The 25,980-nt window shown below is 41.7% G+C and overlaps 1 protein-coding gene across 1 annotated transcript in view; it reads left to right on the plus strand.

Moving 5' to 3' along the window:
* Positions 1-11,275: 11,275 nt before the first annotated feature.
* Positions 11,276-25,980, plus strand: part of ALG13 (ALG13 UDP-N-acetylglucosaminyltransferase subunit) — a 90,047-nt gene continuing 75,342 nt past the window's right edge. Inside the window, 3 exon segments of the mRNA XM_058659252.1 lie at positions 11,276-11,418; positions 12,188-12,350; positions 17,593-17,731. Of these exon segments, the coding sequence (XP_058515235.1) occupies positions 11,338-11,418; positions 12,188-12,350; positions 17,593-17,731 (383 nt within the window). The 5' untranslated portion in view covers positions 11,276-11,337.

A 25,980-nucleotide genomic window follows, 5' to 3' on the forward strand; every position in this document is an offset into this window, starting at 1 on the left:
GGGAGTGTGCCTGGCTGGACAGGCAGTGGCACCCACTGGCAAGAGTATGGGCGGGATAGTGGAGTTGGTCAGGCTGAGCTAGGCTCCAGAACCCATTGATATGTGCCCATTGATGAGCGCTGAATGGGATGCAGGATGGTCTGGACCAGTCTGCTGCACACACCACCATATGCAGGAACTGGGGCTGGGCTGCAGCATCTATTGGGCTGGGGACAGAACTGACCCAACAACTGCAAACACCAGTGTGTGTGTAAGCTGATGTGGGTGACAGACTTAGCCAGACCCTACACCAGCTCACACACAGGAGTCAGATCTGGGGTCATCTCTGGTGAAGTTTCTTTGGGGAACCCCCAAATGGACTGCTGGACTCAGATCTCCAACCACAGGGTCTGATTGTGAAGTGCATGTGTCAGAACTGGGTCTCCTCTGTTGAAGCCTGTGTAGTAGACGGCATGCGCAGATGCATGTGTGTGTGGGGGTGGGGGGCTGACAACCAGTACATTGAGGCCTGCAGACGTCCTATACCATGGAGGACAGAACAAATCAGACAATTCTCCTGGTCAAGTTTTGACAGTGGGTATCTGGGTATGTGGAGACTCTAAGGCGGATTATGTCAGCCAATGGACCTTGGAAGCAGTTCCTGAACCTTGGAGCAATGAAAGCAACAGCACCTCAGACCTATCAAAACCACTTAAGCAGTACCCTCAGAACATGCTCCACACTGGGGACCCTGGGATGACATCAGGTGTCCATCCTCCAACCCTGGGTACTGACACAGTTGGGCTGTTGGGAGAGGCCCCCTCACCTTCCTCCCCACTTTTTGAAGCTATAGGAAGAAAAAAAGGAGATTGGAGGCAGTTGTCTCATCTACTTTCCCCCATCCCTTGACCCTCCCCATCCTAATCAGTGGTCCACATGGGCATGCATCCTTCTTAACTATGTAAACATCATCAAAAATAAATTTATTATTTAAAAATAGTCTGGCTTCGGCTGCACTCCTGATTATAGCTTCCTGCTAATGAAGAACCTGGAAGGCAGTAAAGATGGCTCAGGTGATTGATGTCCTGTTACTGATGTGAGCGATCTGGATTGAGTTTCTAGCTAATGGTGCTGGTCTCCAGGTTGCTGTGGCTATCTGGGAATTGAACAAGCAGATGGCCACTCTGTCTGCCTTTCCAAACAGACAGATAACTTCAAGTGTAGACCAGACCATGGTTGGGGGAGAGGAGGGCCATACATTCATGTTTTTTTTTTAATTATTTTTACTTTTACTGGAAAGTCAGACATACAGAGAGGAAGAGAGACAGAAAGATTTTCCATCCATTGATTCACTCCCCAACTGGCCACAACAGCCAGAGCTGAGATGATCCGAAGCCAGGAGTCAGGAGCTTCTTCCAGGTCTCCCACACAGGTGTAGGGTCCCAAGGTTCTGGGCCATCCTCAACTGCTTTCCCAGGGCACAGGCAGGGAGCTGGTGGGAAGCAGAGCTGCCAGGATATGAACCAGCGTCTATATGGGATCCCGATGTGTGGAAGGTGAGGACTTTAGCCACAAGGCTACCACAAAGGGGCCCATCCATGCATTTTTTAAATACTTAAGATCACAGAAATAATTTCAAAAAATAGTGTTTGAATTCATTCATTTCATAAATCGACATCAAACTCCTTGCTGGAGTCCTCCAATTAAAAACCATTACAGCTGGTTAATAATTGGCATTCTTCTTAAAGTTCCTGAGGGAAATTAATGTCTGAAGGCATTATATTCTTTTTTTTGAAGGCATTATATCCTTTTTTAAAAAAGATTTATTTATTCTACTACAAAGTCAGATATACAGAGAGGAGAGACAGAGAGGAAGATCTTCCATCCGATGATTCACTCCCCAAGTGAGCACAATGGCCAGTACTATGCTGATCCAAAGCCAGGAACCAGGAACCTCCTCCAGGTCTCCCACGCGGGTGCAGTGTCCCAATGCATTGGGCCGTCCTCGACTGCTTTCCCAGGCCACAAGCAGGGAGCTGGATGGGAAGTGGAGCTGCCGGGATTAGAACTGGTGCCCATATGGGATCCCGGTGTGTTCAAGGCAAGGACTTTTAGCCGCTAGGCCATGCTGCCGGGCCCGAAGGCATTATATTCTTAAAGACATATTATGTATTCAAAAACTACTAGTAAGACTCCTAGTCTGTATTTTAGGAATTTAAATTATAATTTCAAGTATTGTTCTGTTTCCAAGGACCCTTGGCTTCTTCACAGTGTGAACAGTTGCATATATGGCTTACCTATAGAGGAAATGTTTTATTTATTGCATGTTGCTCTGAAGCATATTCCTACATTTTTATTGCAAACTCTCATTCTTTTTCAAAAAAAGATATTTATTTATTTGTATTTGAAAGGCAGATTTGCAGAGAAGGGAAACAGAGAAAGAGATGTTCTATCTGCTGGTTAACTCCCAAAATGGCCACCAGTGAATGGCCAGAGCTGGATGGGTTTGAAGTCAGGAGCCTGGCACTTTCTTTAAGGTCTTCCACATGGGTGCAGGGGCCCAACGAGTTGGGCCATCCTGTCCTGACTTCCCAGCCCATAAGCAGAGAACTGGAGGAGAACTGAAGCAGCTGGAACATGAAGTGGCACCTCTATGAGATGCTGGCGCCTGCAGGTGGAGGATTACCTAGCTAAACCACAGCATGGGTCCCAACTTTAATGTTACAGAATTATTTTTTTAAGGCTTTATTTATTTTTATTGCAAAGTCAGATATACAGAGAGAAGGAAACAGAGAGAAAGATCTTCCATCCGATGATTCACTCCCCAAGTGACCACAACAGCCAGTACTGCGCCAATCCGAAGCCAGGAACCAGGAGCTCTTCTGGGTCTCCCACGCAGGTGCAGGGTCCCAAGGCTTTGGGCCGTCCTTGACTGCTTTCCCAGGCCGCAATCAGAGAGTTGGATGGGCAATGGAGCAGCTGGAATACTAACAAGTGCCCACATGGGATCCCGGTGCATGCAAGGCAGGGATTTAGCCACTGAGCCATTGTGCCAGGTCCACTTACTCATTTGTTGGAGAACAAAAATAAAAATCCTTATGGTGGCTTGTTAGGCTTGTTGAATTCTTTGATTTTCTTGTGAGCCCCTGCCCCCTTGCTTACTATGTTGTAGATATGCTGCTATTTTTCATTCTCTCTACACACAAGCAAAGTCTCTTCCTTGATGATCTGCCTATAATCTATCCACTCTGCTTGGAAGGTTATTCTCTGTCCTCTCCTGGTTTGTTCCTTGTCTCTCAAACTTTAGCTTAAATGTCATTCTGCTGAATTTTTCCTGACTATTAAATCTCACACAGGTCTTTCCTCAACCCCAACACTGCCTTTAATTCTCCTCTGCATGGTTTTGTGCCTTATCACAACTGTAAAAACAAACTTTTTCAAGATTTATTTACTCATTGGAAAGACAGGCACAGTGAGCGACAAAGAGAAGTCTTCCACCCACTGGTTCACTTTTTAAACGGCCTCAAGAGCCAGGACTGGGCAAGGCCAGAGCCAAGACCCCAGCATTCATAGAGTCTCCTATAAATGGTGGCAGGAGCCCTAGAACCTGAGGCAACTTCTGCTGCCTTCCCAGGAGCATTAGCTGGGAAACTGAGGGAGCTGGATTGCAAGTGGCGCAGCTGGGACTCCAACTGGCATTCATATAGGGATAATGATTTAATCCACTGCATCACCATATTGACACTGTATAAAAACATATTTGCACACATTTCTGTGTTCTCTACAGATTGTAAGGTGTGCAGTGCATCTGAAAATAGTAAAAAAAAATATAACAGTGTTTAATGAATATTTGTATGAATTTGTTTATACTGAGACAGTCGTGCCTTTGATATTAACAATAGTTTGCTATATTTTGTAGTTTGGATTAACAATGAGCTAAAATTAGATTAAAAGGAACTGAAAGAAACACCAAAATAGTACAACTTAGACTTTTTAAATGAAAATTAGTTATTGAATAACTTCAAAATTATATGCACAATAGATTCAGAGCAATGTCTGGAATTTGAGTATTGATTAAAGGAAACTACACTCACACTACACTCATTTTCCTTTAATCTAAAGCTTAACATTTATAGTTTATTACTGATAGTTTTAAAAATCAAAGGCTAAATAACACCATTGATAGATACAAGAGGCATATACTTATATTATCATGTTCACATAAATATCTTTATTCCTAAAATACTTTTTTTTTTTTTAAAGATTTTATTATTACTGAAAAGCCGGATATACAGAGAGGAGGAGAGACAGAGAGGAAGATCTTCCATCCGATGTTTCACTCCCCAAGTGAGCCGCAACGGGCCGGTACGCGCCAAACCGATGCCGGGACCAGGAACCTCTTCCAGGTCTCCCACGCGGGTGCAGGGTCCCAAAGCTTTGGGCCATCCTCTCCTGCTTTTCCCAGGCCACAAGCAGGGAGCTGGATGGGAAGTGGAGCTGCCGGGATTAGAACCGGCGCCCAGATGGGATCCCGGGGCTTTCAAGGCGAGGACTTTAGCCGCTAGACCACGCCGCCGGGCCCTATTCCTAAAATACTTGGTAATAAAATACATAGCTTTGTCTCAGAGTTGCTATGACAGGATTAAGTTTCTTGAGGTGACTTGTTCCACACTCAACTGGAGTTTTGAGTATTTTATTATTTTTCATCTTTGTCATCGTGGCCTAGGAAGGAATTTGATGTAAACATCACCATTTTTTTTTCTTTGAGAGGCAGAGGGAGACTAAATAAATGTCCATAAAAGTTGGGGCTGGGCCAGGCTTAATCTGGGATGCTTGAACTCATCCCAGGTCTCTCTCTAGAATAAAAAGAACTCAAGTACCTACCTGCTACCTCCCAGGGTGCACATTAATATGCAGCTGGACTAGAAGCAGAGGTAGTACTCAAGTCTGGAATCTGATATGGGAAACAAGTGTCTTAATTTACTAGGCCAAATATTTGCTTTAAGGTTCACTATAAATACTTTAGTAACACTGTTGTTCTAATATGATTGGTTGTGTGTTTTTATAAGCAGCAATTTCATTTACAATTGGGTTTGCAAAAATCTTTTTTTTTAGGATTTGCAAAAATCTTAGCCCTGTAAAATGAGATCAGACAAGAAATGTATCTACTATAGTGCTAGGCACATTGGTGATTTTCTATAAACATTAGTTTGTTTCCCTGTCTCTGATGACTCAATAGTGATATAGTCAACTCTTACTCGTTATAGACCATCAAAATTCCAATACAGTCACCAATTTTCTTTCTAACCTTAGTCTAAGACTTTGATCTATTTCAGCTTAGTGTTTCTTTTATATTCTCATTATTTTTATTTTTTTAATTCTGTTGGGTCTCCTGCAAATTCTTGGGTAAATGAAGTCCTTCATTTTACTTGTTATGATCTTGAAGAAACCAAGCAATCTGTTCTGAACATTTTAAACAGCACTGAAATAAAAACACTAATATTTTTATGGCTTTTTTATGGCTCTCTAAAAATGGACTCCATTACATTTTAACTCTGGATTTGAACAGGGAAGCTAGGAATCATTATTTTTGTGTCCTTGAAAGTTAAGACAACAGCTGTTAATAATATTTGAAGGGTTGGGTTATAGGAAAGGATGGTCAGAGTTGGCAACCTCTGAGGAACACAGAGATCCACAAAGCAGAGATTAAAAGCCAGTGTTTTATAACTTGCATCTTCTTGCCTTTGATAAAAGGCATTTACTTGAATAATACAAGATACATAGGGAATTTTGATGAATGACGGAAAATTAAAGAAATAAACCTAAAGGCACCTCAAGGATCTTGTTACATGCTATGTTGAAAGATTAAAAAGAAAGGTTTGTGGTTTATCATTCTCTAAGAATGATATTGCTGTTGTTGCTTAGATCATGATGAAGATATGATTATATGGCAGGTTCACTGTTAAGGGATGAATTGGCACAGGGTAGAGAGCACTAGACAGGCGCAAAGAGGCGTGGATTCAATCCTTAGCTCCACTACCAGAGTAACCTTGGGAAAACTAGTCTGTTGTCCAGAAAAAAGCAGGGAAAATGGATTACATGGTTCCTCCTAAACTTCTACACAAAAACTCATAATCCAATGAGTAAAACAAGTAATTATTATTAGGAGAATGTAAGTATTATGTTTTATTTGTCTTTGCAATCCCCAGAGGGTATAACATTGTACCTAAGAATTTAACTTTATGTAGTTCAATGAATATTTTGCAACTATCATCCACATTGCTGCAACAGCACTAAATACTGAAAATTCAGACGTGATTCACACTTAATCTCTACCTTTTAGGATATCACAGTCCAGAAGAGAAGAAAACTATACAGGTATACATCGGGGTGATGGACTGTGCCGGGCCCTGTGCTTGCTAGAACATGCAAGAAACTAGTCTGGGAATACCTCAAAGTTTCTTTGGAGATCTCCCCAATCGAACTGCTGGACTCAGAACTCTAATCAAGAAAAGACAGAAGACAGAGCAGATCAATCATTCATCTCAGCTATATGTTGGCAGCGAAAAATGGGGCAAACAGAGACTTTATGATGGACCATATCAATCAGTGGACGACCTCATCGAGCGAAACTGGCAGCGATTCGTAACTGGAGAACTATTAACACCACTCGAGCACATACCTCAGAGCATGCCCCACATCCGGGACTCGGGGTGGGCGGGAAACCGGGTGGGGCTTCTCCCTCAATATCCCCCTTTACCTCAGATACAAGATGGAAACAAGATGGACATAATAGTATTACCCACTTCCCTATCCCCCTGAGCCTTTTTTTTTTCTTTTTCTTTCTTTAACTGTAATTAACTATGTAAAGATTGTCAACAACAACACAATAAAATAGATTATAAAAAAAAAAAATCGAGTAGGAGCAGGCAATGGGGTTCAATAGTTAGTGTTATCCTTGGAATGCCTGCATGCTACCTAAGTACCTGAGGTCAAGTTTTAGCTTTACTTTCAGCCCAGCTTCTTGCTAATGTGCACCCTAGGAGACAGATAATGGCTCGCGGGCTTCAGTCCTTTGCTATCCACCTGGGAGACCCAAATGGAGTTCCTGGCTTCTGTTTTTAACCTGGCCCAGCCCTGGCCTTGCAGGCATTTAGGGAGTAAGTCAGTGGATGAAACATTTCACTCTCTATTACTCTGCCTTTCAAATAAATAAAAATAAACAAAACTAAAATCAGGTAACACAAATTCAAAAACAACTTTCATGTTCACAATAGTCTGCTAATGTGTAATTGACTGCATGGTGTTTAAGAAGCATTTGTAACTATTAAAAAAAAAAAAAAAGATTTATGATGGGAATGACACTGTGGTGTAGTAAGTTAAGCTGCTACTTGCAATCTGTTTTCCCATTTCCAAAGCTCTGATTCCAGTCCTGGCTGCTTGGCTTCTGATCCAGTTTCCTGACAACATGCCTGGGAAGAGAGCACATGACGGCCCCTGCCACCCATGTGGGAGAATCAGTTGAGTTACTGGCTCCTGCATAAGCCCCAGCCATTGCAATTTAGGGAGTGAACCAGCAGAGGGAAGGTCTCTGTCTCTCTTGTTCTGCCATTCAAATAAATAGATAAACATCTAAAATCTCCTTTTAAAATGACAGAAGTAGGAAAGTAGTGATACTGGCACATAGTGGGCACAGCTTATGAGAGGCTGACAAAGTCTTTCCAAAGAAAACCACACTTTTGGGTCCGGCATGGTGGTCTAACAGCTAAAGTCCTCACCTTGAACCCACCAGGATCCCGTATGGTCACCGGTTCTAATCCCGGCAGCCCTGCTTCCCTTCCAGCTCCCTGCTTGTGGCCTGGGAAGGCAGTCGAGGATGGCCCAAAGCCTTGGGACCCTGCACCTGGAAGAAGCTCCTGGCTCCTGGCTCCGGATTGGCTCAGCACTGGCCGTTGCAATCACTTGAGGAGTGAGTTATTGGACTGAAGATCTTCCTCTCTCTCCTCCTCTCTGCATATCTGACTTTGCAATAAAAAAAATAAAATCTTTAAAAAATAAATAAATAAATTTGAAAGCATTCAAAGTTCATGAAAATGCATATTATGGAAAAACTAGGGGTCAGTACTATGGCATACTGGGTAAAGCCACTGCATCTAAAGCTGGCATCTCATATGGGCACTGGTTCAAGACCCAGCTGCTGCACTTCTGATTCAGCCCCTTGCTAATGTGCCTGGGAAAATAGTGAAAGATGGCCCACGTGCTTGGGGTCCTGCTACCCACCTGGAGGATCCAGATGGAGCTCCTGGCTCCTGACTTCAGACCTGTCCAGTTCTAGCATTGCAGCCATTTAGGGGAGTGAACCAGCAGGTGGAAGATCTCTGTCTCCTTCTGTTTGTAACTCCGTCTTTCAAATAAATGCTTATTTAAAAAACTGTGCCTTTCAAATAAATAACTCTTTAAGAAAAATGATGTAGCCTCTCTGTAGCTTTCGAAGACAAGAAGGAAAAATACTTATTCTTAATTTAAAACAAGATTTCAATATTCTATTTTCCGTAGGAAGTATCTAGTCTACAAATGCTTATCCTCTAATTCATTCAATTTAATGCCATCCCATGATTTTCAAGTAAAGATCTTGGAAAAAATTTTCAATCAGATATACTTCAAAACATAGTTACTACCGAAATAAAATTTGTTGGAGTAATTCTTTAATTTAGTTGAATTCAAAAATTTACTTTTTTGTAACTGTAAACATTGTCAGGAATCATGTTAACTTATTTGTTCAGAAAATGCAGGCCAGTTTAGGAGAAACTCACTTCAGTAAAACAAAATGTATGCTTGTATTTTACTTTCAACATTGATAAGTTAGAGGAAAAGACATAAGCTAAAAATCATGCTAAGAACATAATCTTGGTTTTTCCTGTTAGTTTTTGTTAGATGTCTTATTAAAGTATGAGAAATTCAATTTTCTTCTTTTGTGGGAATTTAAGAACATTCAATTTATATATGTACTTAATGATATTTAATCGAACAATGGTATTCATTTAATGTCTTTTAGATGTAGGGAGACTTCCCAGACAGAATAAGAGCTGGAGGTCTCTGATTAATAGCCACAGAGACAGAGCATAAAACGTCAGCCCCAAACTAAGCAACAACACAAATTCTCACCAATCCTATTCTTTCTGGTGGTATAAGTTCTTAAATTATCTGAAGTCAAAATAAACAGATAAACAAAAATAATAAATGTATTCCATCATCTCTTGCCCAACAGAGAACAGGGCTTTTTAATCCATTATTACTAACCTATGTAATCTATTAAGAAAAATTGAAGTTATACTATAAAACCAAATTCTCACTGCTGCCATCAGTTACATTTGTGTGTGTGTGTGTGTGTAAATTATTAAAAAAACAGGAAGGAAGCTTTTAACAAATGTTAATTTAGGGCTCGGTGTAACAGCCTACTGGTTAAATCTTGGCCTTGCAATTGCCAAGATCCACATGGGCGTTGGCTTGTGTCCCAGCTACTCCACTTCTTTGCCAACTTCCTGCTTGTGGCCTGGGAAGGCAGTACTGCATGGTCCAAAGCCCTGCAATCCTGCACCCACGTGGGAGACCTGGAGAGGCTTCTGGCTCCTGGCTTCAGATCGACTTGGCTCTGGCTGTTGTTACCACTTAGGGAGTGAATCAGCGGACGGAAGATCTTTCTGTTTCTCCTTCTCTTTGTAAATCTTCCTTTCAGATAAAAGTAAACAAATTTTTAAAAAATGTTCATTTAAGCATTAGTATGATTATTTCAGAATATTACAGTATTACATATTATTATATATTAAATATAATATAAATATATAGGAAATTTAATTTTCCTGCTTCACCATTAAATGGCAGAACATTTGCTCTTAAAGTTATGAGCCATAGCATATTAAGTTATCACTTACAACACTGCAGCTCATATCAGAGCAACAGTTTGAGTCCAGGTTGCTCTGCTTCCTATCCAGCTTCCTGCTAATGTGCCTGGGAAGCAACAGACAACAGCCCAAGCACCTGGCCCCTGCCATCCAAGTAGGAGAGTTGAAATGGAATTCATGGCTCCTAGATTTAGTCTGGCCCACCCCTGGCTCTTGCAGCCATTTGGGGAATGAACTGGCAGATGGAAGCTCTGTTTCTTTTCACTTTTGCAATAAATTATACCATTTTTGTTGTTGCTTTAAAAAATGCAGAGTTATAGAGGTAGAGAGAGAGAATCTTCCATTGCTGGTTTATTCCCCAAATGGCACGAATGGCTGGACAAAGCCATGAGTCAGGAGTTTCTTCTGGGTCTCCCATATGGTTTCAGTGACCCAGCTGCTTGGGCCATCCTCTGCTGCTTCCCCAGGCTCTTTAGCTGGATTTGAAGCGGAGCAGTCAGGAGTTGAACAGCCCATATGGGATTCCTGCAGGCAGTAGGTTAGCCCACTATATCACAATGCCAGCCCCAATGAAACTTTTTTATAAAGTTACAGGGTAAAGTAAAAACAGAAGTATCGTAAGGTCTTTTAATGTGAATTGATTGTTTTTAAGTGAGGAAACCGATGCTCAACGTAAGTAATTTTTTAAGTCAGGAGCTTTTTCCAGGTCTCCCAGGTGGGTACAGTGTCCCAAAGCTTTGGGCCATCCTCCACTGCTTTCCCAGGCCACAAAGCAAGGAGCTGGCAGGGAAGCGGAGCAGCTGGGAGTTGAACTGGCACCTTTTTGAGATGTTAGTGCCTGCAGGCGGGTGGATTAGTCAGGGGCACCACTGAGCCGGTCCCTTTATACCTACATTTTACACTGGATGTCTGCTCAGGGAATTGACCAGTCTCTTTGTAACTTCCGAGACCCTCCAGGACTGTGATGTTCAGACAACCAGAGCTGGAAGGAGAGCCTGAGAGTGTCTTTCCGGGGGGGGGGCAGTTTTATTTTTCACCGTCTCTCACTCACCCCATCTTCACTGACTCGAATTAAAACTATTTAACTCAAATGTACCTAGGCAAAACACAGTAGTGAATAAGTAACTTGAAGAAACTCTTCAGTTCATTAAACATCGTGTAAGATCCAAAAAATGATGCCAACATAATCTTCAGGATACTGTGGTAGGTCACTTAAAAACAAAACAAAACAAAACACCCGCGTGCCCTGAGAGTCGAAGGGCTTAGTTCAGGAGACAGCACAGAAGCCCACGAGGTCTGTGGCTCCTCCCCGCCGGTGACACACCAGGGCCCCACCGCCCCGCGACGCTCCACGCCGGACTTCCGTTTCTACCACAGAACAAGGCCCCCCACGGCGCGCGTGGCCTCCGCTACGTCACATCCGGCCCTCGCGAGTCGGCCGTGCGGAACCCGAGCGATGAAGTGCGTGTTCGTTACCGTGGGGACCACCAGCTTTGACGACCTCATAGCGTGCGTCTCGGCGCACGATAGTCTGCAGGTGAGTGGGGACGCAGGCGCAGGCGCCGGCCCCGCCGCTTGCGTGTCGCCCGCCGCGGCGGCCGCCCTTCCACGGCTGCGCCCGGTAACCTTGCTCGAACGCCACGCAACGGCAAAGAACGCCCCGCCGCTGTACCTCAGGTGCCGCCGCCCCTGGATGAGCTCTTTGCCGTCCCGCTTCCTCAGCGACCCCGGCGGCCCTCGCTTCCGCTCCCAGCTCCCGCGCCGTCTCTCCCGGGCCGCACCTCCACGTCCTTGCGGCGGCTCCTCCTTTTCCCCCGGCTTCCCTCCCTCCGCCTCCCGCTGACTCTCCGCCTCCGCCCCTCCTTCCTCGGACGGCTCCGCCCTCAGAGCTGGGGCTGCTGCCCAGGCCGGCCCTCCCCGCCGGGGTCGGCCCGCCCGGAGCTGGGACCGGCGGCCTGGGTCTCCGAGGAGGCCACGTGTGCGTCCTCCTCCTGAAGGCTCGCGGTTCTCGCCGGAGGTGGAACCGGGCTTCTCCCCGGCTGCTTTGCGCCACCCCCCCTTCTTTTCTCCTACCTGGCCTGGGGGTGTTTTGTTGTGTTTTTTCTTCCTACCTGGCGAGCTGGGTCTCCCTTAGGGTTAGTGAGCTTCCTGGTGGGGCCCGGGACCGGTGAAGTTGGAAACCTTGAGGTGGATGGGTAGGCGGTGCGGTGGGGGGTGGGTCTGCACGCGGGCTTTCTGGTTTCTAACTGTGCTTTTTCTGGAAGAACATGTTTAAAAGGCCCGCGTTTTCTTGTTTCCCTTTTCAGATATTCAAGAGCTTAGGCTACCACCGACTTATCCTCCAGATTGGCAGAGGGACGGTGGTACCGGAACCATTCAGTACCGAGTCCTTTACTCTGGATGTTTACAGATACAAGGATTCCTTGAAAGAAGACCTCGAGAAAGCAGACCTTGTTATTAGTCACGCAGGTAAAATACCATCTGATTTCAGCAGTGGTGGGTCTTTGTGATGGAACAGTTAACCTGCTGACAAAGACCTTTCTGAGCTCAAATCACTTAGGAGAACTGCCAATAGGCCTGTTGGGCATAATTGTTACTGTAATTATTTGAATGTAACTATGGAGAGAACTTTACTGGAATTTACTGTTTCTGGTGAAGGAAACGATGGAAAACCCCTCACTGTTGCTCAGCTGTACACTGAGATACCGTAAGCCCAGAGGATGAAGTAGTTCACTGATGACATGTGTAGTTGACTGGCAGCTCCGAATTCCTGTTGGGCCTTGGATCTGAAGCAGTGTTTTAGCCTGCTCCTGGTTTGGATCAGTCACAGTGAAATTAGCTTTAGCTTTGAAAGATTGGTTTTGTATTTCTCTTAAAAGTGTGCGTGTAAAATGAATTCAGTCAGAAATACTCTTGAACAACTGTGGATCATGCAGGTATCACCGTCTGCCCTTCGGAGAACCAACCACCATAATGAATCAGTTCCTTCCAGATTGCATTTAGGGAGCATGCCAGTTTGCACTGCCATGAGGGAGGATGGATACATATGTATACATAATGTATATATTATATCTATATATAATATAGATATGAAACAGTGTAGTTGAGAACAGAAAAGTCATTCAAAATAGAGAAACAGTGACAGATTGGTGATTAAAAATTTATAACATAGCAGCTAAAGAGCTTTTCGACAGTGGGGTAGTAGGCTATCTACCATTGCCTATACCTACAATGCCAGGGTAGCCTTAAATAGCAGAATGATGGGCCTGTGACTGTTGCTGAAGGACTATACTGTTGTGACAATATTATTTGTGAGGGAGAATGGGGTGAGTGAAATGGAAGGGAATCTCTGTGCCTATGGAATCATATCATGAAAAATAATAACAACAATAATAAAGAAATGCAGTATGAAAAAAAAAGAGCTTTTGAAACTCGTTGGGATGTTTTCTGTGTTATGTCTCATTTAGTTCTCCCATATGAAGTGAAAACAAGCAAATTCCAAGACCTTCATGGCAGCTGCAATTAAAGGGTATTTGTTTCTGTGCAAAAAATATTGTAATACTTGACATACTTTTTTTCATAATTCATGGGTTTTTTTCTGTAAATTTTTGATATACCCATATTTTCTCCATTTTACAGTGAGGATATTCAGGAGTTAAGGGACTTGTCCAGTCAGGAAGTGGTGGTTAGATAACAAGCTTGTTCTGAAGCCATTCTTGTTGTATATTTTTACTGTTTTTTTTTTCAGATTGATTTTTTTAATTGGAAAGTCAGATATACAGAGAGGAAGATCCTCTGTCCATTGATTTAGTCCCCAAGCGGTTGCAACTGGCAGAGCTGCCCCGACAAAGCCATGAACCCAAAGCTTCCTCCAGGTCTCCCACACGGGTGCAGGGTCCCAAGGCTTTGGGCCATCCTTGACTACTTTCCCAGGTCACAAGCAGAGAGCTAGGTGGGAAGTGGAGCTGCCGGGGTTAGAACCAGCATCCACATAGGATCCCTGTGTGTGCAAGGCGAGGACTTTAGTCACTAGGCTACTGCTCTGGGCCCTATTGTATATTTTTATTTTATTTTATGATACAATTCCATAGGCTTTGGGATCTCTCCTTTACCTCCTCCCCAAATACCCTCTCCCCACTGATTTCCCCTATATAATACAATAGTACAGTCCTTCATAAGCAGTCATTAACTCCATCATTCTGCAGTTTAAGTGTATCCTGACATTGCCAGCAGAGTCCAGCATCCTACTGTCAAGATATATTTAATAGTTTCATTGGGAGTCTATCTATATGTTGGAAGTAGAGATGCATATTGCATTGTGCTAGCCTTCCATAGAAGGAACTATCTGTTCTTCAGTCTTCTTGCTCCTATTTAAAATATCTGAGTGGTTTTTAGATGCAAACTTGGGTTGATTCTAATGTTTCATGGGTGAAAATTCAGTAACAGTAGAGCCATTCTGGGAATGGTACCTCCCAGGTAGGCTCGTAAGGAGTGGTCAGAGGCTCTCTGAGTCTTTCACGTCCTAGACTTTTTCTGTTTGAGGGGAAGTAAACTGCAGTTGTCTCCTAGTATCTGCGGGATTGATTCCAAGACCATGTGCACATTCAGTCCCTACTACAAGGTAGAATGGTGTTTGCCTGTGTCTTAGGTATATCCTTCCATATACTGCACTTTAAATCAGCTTAAGATTGCTTATAATACTGAAGAATGGTGTAAATGCTATGTAAGTAGTAGTTGTACAAGGCTTTTTTTTTTAATGGAAAATGAAATTAAAAGTTGGCTGATGCCAAAATTTTGAAAATCCAGCACTGGTGCTGTGGTTAGCATGCTAACCCCCACCTGCAGTTCCGGCATCCCATTATAGGACACTAGTTCGAGTTCCAGTGGTTACACTTTCCAGTCCAGCTCCCTGTTTATGGTCCAGGAAAGCAGTACAGGAGGACTAAGGGCTTTTGGCCCCTGCTCTCAAAGGGAAATCAGAAGAAGCTCTCAACTCCTATGGCCCAGCTATGGCTGTTGCAGCCATGTGGGGAGAGATCTAGCAGATGGGGGATTCTGCTTCTCTCTCTCTAACTCTGTATTTCAGATAAATAAAAACTTTGAAATCTATATATTATTCATATTGTGCATTTTCCATGAACTTTTGGAAGACCGGTATTCATAAATTTCAAAAAAATTTGTGTGCCAAAATAAACTTTTAAATTTTATTTATTAAAAAATTTTATGTATTTAAAGGAGATACTGCTGGTTTGTTCCCTGCATACCAGCAGCAGCTAGAGTTACATGAGACTAAAGCCAGAAGCCTGGAGCCTGGAACTCCATCTGGGATTTTCTTTTCTTTTCTTTTCTTTTTTAAGATTTTATTAGTATTGGAAAGCCGGATATACAGAGAGGAGGAGAGACAGAGAGGAAGATCTTCCATCCGATGTTTCACTCCCCAAGTGAGCCGCAACGGGCCGGTACGCGCCAATCCGATGCCGGGACCAGGAACCTCTTCCAGGTCTCCCACGCGGGTGCAGGGTCCCAAAGCTTTGGGCCGTCCTCGACTGCTTTCCCAGGCCACAAGCAGGGAGCTGGATGGGAAGTGGAGCTGCTGGGATTAGAACCGGCACCCATATGGGATCCCGGGGCTTTCAAGGCAAGGACTTTAGCCGCTAGGCCACGCCGCCGGGCCCCTCCATCTGGGATTTTCAAGTGGGTGGGAATGACTAAGTTACTTGAGATAGCTGCCTCCAAGGGTGAACATTAGCAGAAAGCTGCATTAGAAGTGGTGGCTGGAGGGCCCAGTGCAGTAGCCTAGTGGCTAAAGTCCTCGCCTTGCAAGTGCTAGGATCCCATATGGGTGCTGGTTCATATCTTGGCTGTTCCACTTCCCAATCAGCTCCCTGTTTTTTGGCCTGAAAAAGCAGTCAAGGACGGCCATAAACCTTGGGACCTGTGTCTGGGTGGGAGACCCGGAAGAGGTTCCTGGCGCCTGGCTTCAGATCGGCTCAGTTCAGGTGGCTGCAGCCACTTGAGGAGTGAACGAACTGATGGAAGATCTTTCTCTCTGTCTCTTCTCTGTAAATCTGACTTTCCAATGAAAATAAATCTTAAAAAAAAAGAAAGAAAGAAAGTGGCAGCTGGGGACCAGAATCCTGGCATAGCAGCTTAACACACATACGCCACCATCCTATATAGGTACCCATTCAAGCAACCTGGTTGCTCTGATTCTAATCCAGCTCCTTGCATCTCTGGGAAAACAGAAGGTGGTGGTCCAAATACTTGGACCCCTGTCACTCATGTGGAGGATCTGGGTGAACTTCTAAGCTCCTGACTTACATCTGGCCCAGCCCAGATGTTTGCAGCCATTTGGGAGTGTGAACCAGCAAATGAATGATTCTCTCTCTCTCTCTCTCTCCCTCATTTTCTTTCAAATAAATAAAAACCTTTTTAGAAAACTATTCTCTAAGCAGGCAACTGACTTTAGCCACTAGGCCACGGCGCCGGGGCCAAGGGCAACTGACTCTTAACAAAAAAAAAAAATGCTGGAGGCTGGACTAAATCCTGGGTATACTACCACAATGACCATTCAGAAAATAAACTTCTGATTTCATTTTTCCACAAACTTTTTGAAGTATCCTGGTACAAATAAAATCCTGTACATGTTTACGACAGTTCCAGTTGTTTTTCACAGAATATATTTTAAACTTTTATTTAGAGGATTTTTAGATTTTTGTGGTATAGTGGCTTAAGCTGCTACCTGTGATACTAGCCTGCCATATGAACACTGGTTTGAGTCCCACCTGCTACATTTCCAATCCAGCTCCCTGGTAATGCACCTGGAAAAGCACAAGGCCCAAGTACTCAGGCTGCTTCCACACATATGGGAGACCTGGGTGGAGTCCTAGAATCCTGGCTTTGGCCTAGCACAGCCTCAGCTACTGGGGCCGTTTGGGGAGTGGATCAGTGCATGGAAGGGCTCTGCCTCTCCCTCTCTGTAATTCTACCTATCAAATAAATACATTTTTTAGAAATATATTAACAGAGCTCGGCACAATGGCATAATAGGCTAATCTGCCTGCATGCCACCATTCCATATGAGTGTCAGTTCATGTCCTGGCTGCTCCACTCCCCATCCAATTCCCTACTGTAACCTGGGAAAGCAGCAGAGAATGGCCCAAATCCTTTGGGCCCCTGCACCTGAATGGGAGACCTGACCCGAGACAAGCTTCTTGCTCCTGGCTTCAGATTAGCTCAGCTTTGGCTGTTGTGGCCATTTGTGTAGTGAACCAGCAGATGGAAAATCTCTGTGGCTCTCCTCTCTAAATCTTACTTTCAAATAAAAACAGATGTTAAAAGAAAATACATTAGGGCTTGGCGCGGTGACCTAGCTGCTGAAGTCCTGGCCTTGAACCCACCGGGATCCCGTATGGTCACCAGTTCTAATCCTGGCAGTCCCGCTTCCCTTTCCTGCTTGTGGCCTGGGAAAGCAGTCAAGGACGGCCCGAAGCCTTGGGACCCTGCACTGCATAGGAGACCTGGAGGAGGTTCCTGGCTCCTAGCTTTGGACTGGCACAGCACCAGCCGTTGCAGTCACTTGGGCAGTGAATCATCAGACGGAAGATCTTTCTGTCTCTCCTCCTCTCTGTATATCTGACTTTGCAATAAAAATAAATAAATCTTTTTTTAAAAAGGTACATTAACAAATTTGATCTTTGTTTCCCCGTAGGTGCAGGAAGCTGTTTGGAAACCTTGGAAAAAAGAAAGCCACTTGTAGTAGTTATAAATGAGAAGTTGATGAATAATCACCAGCTAGAATTGGCAAAGCAGCTACACAAAGAGGGGCATCTGTTCTACTGTACCTGCAGGTATACGAAAGGATGAATTTGTCACCCCTGTCCTCTAATTCCTCGCTATCTGTTATTACCCGTGCACCTAACCTATCTCTCTCTCACTGTTACCTTCTCCTGCTTATCAAACGTGCTTTGATTCTTTTCATCTGTGATGCCATCACGTTAGTTTCTGACATTGATCACTGCGTTACATCTTTGTGGCTAAGCCTTTGCATGTGAATATCTGTGAATATATGTGCTTATCTTAGTGTACAGGTCTCTGAGTATCAAATTTATGAGTTCATTATTCTGATTTTCATTATTCAAGAGAGACATTAACTTACATTAGTTAAGGTTTTACCATTAGTAAGCCCACTGGCATCCCTCAATTAAATGTACTCATTCTTGTACAGGTGAATTGCAGACAGTGGTATGGAAGAGTGAGGTCTCTGTGCTCATAGTGTTTACATTGTGATGGTGGGTGATTGACTAAAAAAGTACATAATCATGATAATTTCACATAGGGAAATGTCTTGCAAACAAAATAAGATAGGATGATGTTTGAGCTGAGAGCTGAATTCCATGGAAGAGCCAGTCACAGAAAGCTCTAGAAGCAGAGGAACAACAGTGGTAAAAGCTCAAAAGTGGAGAGTGCAGCTGGAATTTGTCCTTGAGGAACAGAGGGAAGGTTAGTGTGGCAGGCACATAGTAGGAAAGGGCAAATGTAGTGTAAGACAAGGCTGGGCAGGGATAGTTCACGTAAGAGCTCAGATTCTGTGTTAAGTGAGAAGTCATCGGAGCATTTTAAGCAGGGGAATTACTTTATAGTAAGAAACATTACTTGCTAGAACTGTGTTAGAATTCAGCAAGAACTGAGTGAAGAGGATGAAGAAAATTGCAGGTTTTCATTCTAAAAGGGCCATGTCAGTATTTCCTGTTTGACTTTAAACTCCTAATTTAATGTTTTGAAGGGTAGAAGTGTTTAAAATTTAGATATTTTTGTTACAATAAATTGAAATTGATTTAAAATAAAACGATAGAAGCACTTGGGTAGATAATAATAAACTTTTAATTTTCATGTTTTATTTCTTAGGCGCCCAGTCAGTACTTGTTCGTTCATTAATATTTATTGAGCACCTACTGCGTGCAAGGTATTGTTATAGGCACTTGCTGTACACTAGTAAACAAAACAGATTCCTATTCTCATCGAAAGGACACAGCTTCAGAAATTTCGAAGTAGAATTGTTACTTTCTTCATCCGTTTACTGTGGAAGAGCATCAGTGTTAGGGGACTGTGTAATATAGAAGCCAGTCTTGAAGTATTGTGCATCAGTGACAAAGTTAGACAAAATGATATACGCTATGGATGTTGGGCATATCTGCCCTTGGGTAAATGATCACTAGGGGTTAAAAGTTTTTAAAGGGAATAAACTGATTTTTCTAACTAATTTATGTGGATCAGTTCTTCCAGATACATTTTCAGTTACAGTGGTGAGTCAGCTGTGACTTTGGGTGCATTGAAAAGGAGAAACATGGACTTCACAAACTTGTTGTGTTGTTCCACTGAGGCCAAAAAGGAAACCACAAATTTTTAATTGTTAATTTTTTCCACAGCTTTAGAAGAGTTTTTCTTACATTGATTTCAAGAAAGTTACACACATGAAAGTAGAAAAAATCAATAATTTGTACTTTCACTATAGGTAAATTGTTTATTTTTCCCAAATTTAGACTTCTTAGTGAGTCCCAATTTAAGCGACTGATTTAAATGAACTTCTGAAATAAGTTTCATTTTGTGGCATACATCCTTATTTCCAGTGTTGTGTAATGGTTGTCTATTGCTTAATTATATATAGATTTATGATAGTGAATAGAAGCAGAAAATTATTTTACTTCCTGCATGGTATGGTAGTCTTCCCAATGTTTTTTCTATTGTGCCGGGTATTATTTTGGTTTCATTTATTCTATTTTCATAAATTAATTTTGTTTTAATTTATATCTTCCCAGTCCTGAGAAGTATTACAAAGCCACATGTACACTGTTTTCCATGAAGTAACATTTCTAAAATATTCTATGATGTAAAAAAGAGTATATCTGTTGAATTGATGCTAATACTCTATAGTATTCTCTGTATTGTTTTAAGAAATTTGTATGGCTATAAATAAAACACATGAAAATTACATGTACAGCTTAAAAAAAACATTACTGTTCTTGGAAATTAGGTTTTGTGATCAGGTGGACAGCAGATGAATTATGACACTTTCTCCCATGTTACCTAATACTTTTCTTCTTTTGTTTTAGCACGCTTCCTGGGCTGTTACAGTCAATGGACTTGTCAACACTGAAATGTTACCTTCCTGGCCAACCAGAAAAATTTTCTGCATTTTTGGATAAAGTTGTTGGATTACAAAAATGAACACTAAATTCTCAGTGCTTTAAAAACAGCCCCCCCAAATCCAGCCTATGAAACATAATTAAATTAAATGTATAGAATACATCTGCAAAAATATAAATTATTATCTTCCTGCATCTATAAAATGTAGCAATGTAGAAATTTTTATGGTGTGCACATTTGCATTTGGGTCAAAATTCTAATTGCAGTTAGTATATATTAGATTTTCCCCAGTCTTCAAGGTGTGGTGAGAATTGACAGCTTTGTTGTTAGCATTCCAAATGGATTTGGAATCATGGGAAAAAAAGTAAAATTTGGAAACTTTGACAAGAATCATAAAGATAGTCAACTTGATGTTCCTGGGAATAAAAAGTGAAACATTAACAACTTTTGAAAAGTTTTCCATGAGAGTCAGAATCTTTACCTTCATAATCCAGGGAATAATTTAAAAAAATTTTTTTTTTATTGTTAACAATCTTTACATAGTTAATTACGGTGTAAAGGTTTAGGGGCTATAGGGATGTGGGTAAGATTTTTATGTCCATATTGTTTCCTTCATGTATCTGAGGTAAAGGGGGATATTGAGGGAGAAGCCCCACCCGGTTTCCCACCCGCCCAATGTCCCAGATTTGGGGCATGTTCTGAGATACCTGCTCAAGTGGTTGTAATAGTTCTCCAGTTGTGAATCGCTGCCAGTCTTGCCACTTCCAGCTCGATGAGGTCATTGAAGAATCCATTGATTGTCATAGTCCATCATAGAGTCTTTATCTGCCCAGTATTTCGCTGCCCAACATATAGCTGAGGTGGTTGATTGACTTGTTCTGTCCTCTGTCTTTTCTTGGCTAGGGTTCTGAGTCCAGCAGTTCGGTTGGGGAGATCTCCAAAGAAACTTTGAGGTATTCCCAGACTAGATTCCCGTATGTTCTAGTAAGCACAGGGCCCGGCACAGTCCATCTCCACGATCAGCTGGTGGTTGCAATTGCTGGGTTGGTTCTGCTCTCAGTCCCGACTTGCACTGGAACCAATGGGTGTTGTAGTCCAGCCTGGTTCTGCCCAGCACGTACTCGACCCTTCTATCAACTAGTGGGAGCTGTAACCCAGTGGGGGCGACCCACAATAACCCCCTCCAGCCCCGCCTCCCACCCTGGCCTGCCAATGTGCTTAGCCGGCTAGTCCAGTCTGTCTCGCATCCCATTTGGCTTCTATACCTATCAATGGGTATTAAAGCTTAGTTCCTTCTAACCAACTCAACTATCTAGCCCTCACGGATGTTGCTGAGTGCCTCTCCATCTAGCCACCCCTGCCCTTGTCCTAGTTCTGATGTCCTCCCACGGGAGTTGTGACCCAAGAGGGTGGAACCCACCACCAGGGAATAATTTTTTTAAAGCAGAAATTATGCTCTATGAAGTACAGATTTCAAGAACTGTCTGAAAAAGATAACCAGATCCATTGATCTATTTTACTTGGAGAAACTGCTTTTATCCTAAAGAACAGGGTGAAGTGGATATGTATACTCTCTTTCCTCTGAAATTTAAGTAAGAAGTGACAAAATAATCTTGCTCAATGTCAAGTCTTGTGGTTTGAGAAGCCTAAACCAAAAGGAACTTGTACCAGTAGGATTTACTGTTTTTTTTTTTAAAGATTTATTATTTTTATTACAAAGTCAGATGTACATAGAGAAGGAGAGACAGAGAGGAAGATCCTCCGTCCAATGATTCACTCCCCAAGTGAGCCGCAACGGCCAGTGCTGTGCCGATCCGAAGCTGGGAACCAGGAACCTCTTCCAGGTCTCCCACGCGGGTGCAGGGTCCCAAAGCTTTGGGCCGTCCTCAACTGCTTTCCCAGGCCACAAGCAGGGAGCTGGATGGGAAGTGGAGCTGCCGGAATTAGAACCAGCGCCCATATGGGATCCCGGCGTGTTTAAGGCGAGGACTTTAGCCACTAGGACACGCTGCCTGGCCTGCTGGTTTTTTTTTTTTTTTTTAAGATTACCTCTCTCATGGGCCCAGTGGCTGGGTTTTTTTTTTAAGATTACCTCTCTCATGGGCCCGGCAGCATGGCCTAGCGGCTAAAGTCCTCGCCTTGAACGCCCCGGGATCCCGTATGGGTGCCGGTTCTAATCCCGGCAGCTCCACTTCCCATCCAGCTCCCTGCTTGTGGCCTGGGAAAGCAGGAGAGGACAGCCCAATGCATTGGGACCCTGCACCCGTGTGGGAGACCCGGAAGAGGTTCCTGGTTCCCGGCATCGGATCGGCGCACACCGGCCCATTGCGGCTCACTTGGGGAGTGAATCATCAGATGGAAGATCTTCCTCTCTGTCTCTCCTCCTCTCTGTATATCTGACTTTGTAATAAAATAAATAAATCTTTAAAAAAAAAGATTACCTCTCATAATGAGGCATTTATTGTAATACAAGTTGGCAATTTGTGTGCTTATAAAATTGGTTTCACAACAAATTAGGTAAGCATATGACTTAAATATATAGTTTTAAATTCCATGTGATAACTTGAAATAGAGACATTATTAAATTCTTTTGGATAACAGTGCGTGGTTTCAATAACTTTGTAATGAAATAGATTATCCTTAACTGTCTATAGTTCTTCGATAGATAGTTTCAATGTAGTTTACCCATAAAAGTAGGCATTTGCTATATTACAGTCTTAGTCATCATCCCAAAATGTTAAGTATTTCAAACATTTAACTTGGGATGATGTTTTATATGTTTTCTTGATTGTGATTTTACCTAGACTAATGCTAAAATCGATTCTTACTAATGTTAGAAGGTGATGGCTGAGAAGTACTCTGGGTAGCAGGAGGAAACCAACCAGGATTAAAAATTTGCTGAGAATAATCTAAAAAGTGAGTAATCTGTATCTGTGTAGTTGAGAATTCACAGAACTGTGATTATAATTGTATATTAGTGTTATGTTTTAGGCAAGGTCCTGTTCAAATCCAGGGAAAAAATCTTAAGTGTTTATAAGCTCTCGAAATTTTTTCTTATTTGAGAAAAACTGTAGCTTGAAGGGTATGTTGGCCACTTAGTCTTTATTTTATGACACACAAACCATAGAGACTACAAAAGAAATAAAAGATGGTTTATTCAAATGGCTGACAACTAAAAAAGCTACAAGAGCCCTCAAATCCTTTGCTTTATGCCTTGCCGCAAGAATATAATTTGCACTATATTTCGTTTAGCCAAAGTTTAAGCCAATGGTGTCAATTGTAGTAGCATCTCTGATTATAGTTAGTGTCATTTTATGTCTATTCTGGGGTTTCAAATCAAAGGATACTCGAGTCCAGATTTGCGAGGGATTCTGTAGTAACAGTGCCATTGTTTCTCAGGTGAGCGAAGAGATGAGTTCCTGAAATGACAGCTTTTGGCAGAGCCATCACTAGAAGCAGCTTCTTGTTTCCCGGTCTTATACTTTCCTGCCGTATCATAATTTGTAACCTTTTTGATTATTTACCGTTGTTTGCCTTGTATTTTAGTTATGGTGATCCCTTTAAAGGAAGGTTTTGTTTTATTTTCACAAGTTACTTGTATTAATAATTTCACACCTGAGTTTTCCTTTGGTGTTATGACAGCCTCATCTAGGGTTTAGGAACCTGTAGTTCCTGAGTTTTGGGAATCTAGCAGAAACATTCATTTACAGATGAAAAGGCTAAGGTAAGGTAGATTAGCTGTGAAGTTTATATCTTACTGGTCAATAGAAGTCCATAAACAAAATTCTAATTGAAATGTTTGCTCAATACATTTGAACTTGATTTCATTACAGGATTTCAGGTTTATGAAATCAGTGACTAAGTAGAATTCAATTTATTTAGCAGTTTTGTATTAGAAGTATTTAAGTTTCCAGGACCACAAAAGCGGAAGAGATTTTGGTTTTGGGAAATTTATGCTATGGTTAGGTTTAGGTATAGACAATTAATAGAAGGATTACAGTATAAGAATTGGTGGAAAATAGGAAGTGGTGTTGTTAGATTTGGGGGAATTAAGATTTTAGATGACTGTGTACAACTTCGGAGGAAATTAACTAGGAGGATTTGATGATAAGATAGTATTTGACAGTTCAGGAACACTTAAAAAGTAGTCACCAGCTGAAAGTATTATCAAGTTTCTGATCTTAGATACCTTAGCGTTTTACTTTTTATGAAAAGTATGCTTTTTATAAAGTAATTCATAAAAAGATACAAAGGATAATGTAGATTGTTGCTTTAACTTAGAATTTTTTGAGACTCAGGGATGACTAGTAATACTGTAAATTTCTTGGCCCTTGTTATAAGCACTTAATTTTTTGTTTGACTTTTTTTTCATGATATAAGCCACAAATGTTAGGAAAACTATATACAGTATGAGAAATGAGATGTTTGGATAGCTAATTAAATTATTTTTTTGGCAAAAGATTTGGAATGGGTGGTCACCATGTGACCATCACAGCTAATAGCATGTTTTAATGGGGGAATGGCAAATGAAAAATAACATTCGGTTAACCTTTGTTGATTGTTTCTGCATCCGCTAATAGTGAAAAAGTACATTATGAATTCACATAGTATTTACAATGATCCTTTGAAATAGTTGTTATTGTCCCATTTTGCATTTGAAGAATTGAAGCTGAGGAAGGGATTTGAAAAGTTTTATGCCATTTAAGGCTGTGAAGAAATAATTTGGAAATTGTAATTGGAACACTGAATTCCAGTATAAAAGTACTTTTAAAAGTGTGTGCAAAATGGAAATAAAAAAACAAGATTATTTTACTGTGAAAATTTTTGAAATATATGCATTTTTAAAATACACCTTGTCCAAGAACTTATTAAGACATCTAAAGTCCATCATTTATGGGAATGGTAGAACAAAGCATTTAAAATCAGAGGACTACTACAACAAATTCGGATTGTATATTAGCAACAGGTATATAACAATACTTGAGATTTTTTCGTGCTACTGAAAATCACACTGATTACTTAATATTATTGTTTTCCCTCAAATGTCCATGATTTAGGTTCTTTTTGTATTCTTTGCTTTATATGTTTTTCCTGGAGTTTTCATCTTTTCTAGAATTTATACTACTGTTGATTCCCCTACCTGTGTTTTCTAACTCTGGAGTTGAAATTCTTAATGATATTGCTAATTGCCTGTTGGTCAGATCTGTCTTAATTCTGTAAACACTTCAAATGCTGTGTGTCTCAAGCTGAAATACTTTTTTCAGTGGAATCCTGGAGGCTTTAACACATTCTTCCCAAGTACTTTTGCTTTACTTCCTAAGCATCCAAGGTGCATGTATTTATCAGTTTAGTCTTGTAATACAAATGTTTGATGAGAACCCATCTTTTGCAGCAACAGAGCTCAAAGACATTTGATGCCTTCAGAAGGAGCTTTGCTTTGTTGTTGTGGAGGTTCTGTTTTATTCATTCTTCATTCCTCTGCCTGAAACAATAGGCTTTACATAAGTGATGGCTACACTTCTGTAAACTTGTACTGTTTTGTGATTATCTTCATTGGGGTTAGGTATTGTTTCTAAGAAATATTTGCCCACATTACTTTGTACTTTGACTTGATTCCTAAATATGTGGTGTTTTTTTTTTATTCAGAAGGAAAGATGTGGGTATCACATTTTATGGTGAAGTTCATAAATTCAAGCATTTATGGGAGTGGCATCCCAAATGTAACAGTGCTAATCCTATGAAAAATCCTTTCGGTATTTAAGAGGCTATCAAATGTTACCTGCTGATGAACTGTAGTAAAATGTGATGTTACAAATCAAGTATATAAAAACATTACATATAGAGATTTATAATAAAAGATTACATGGAGAAAAGTTTAGAATGCTACCAAATAGTATATAGCTACTTATTAAGTAGTGGATAACCTACGTGAATAATCTAGTATTATCTGTAT

Source organism: Ochotona princeps, chromosome X, assembly GCF_030435755.1.
Source record: "Ochotona princeps isolate mOchPri1 chromosome X, mOchPri1.hap1, whole genome shotgun sequence".
Classification (NCBI taxonomy): domain Eukaryota; kingdom Metazoa; phylum Chordata; class Mammalia; order Lagomorpha; family Ochotonidae; genus Ochotona; species Ochotona princeps.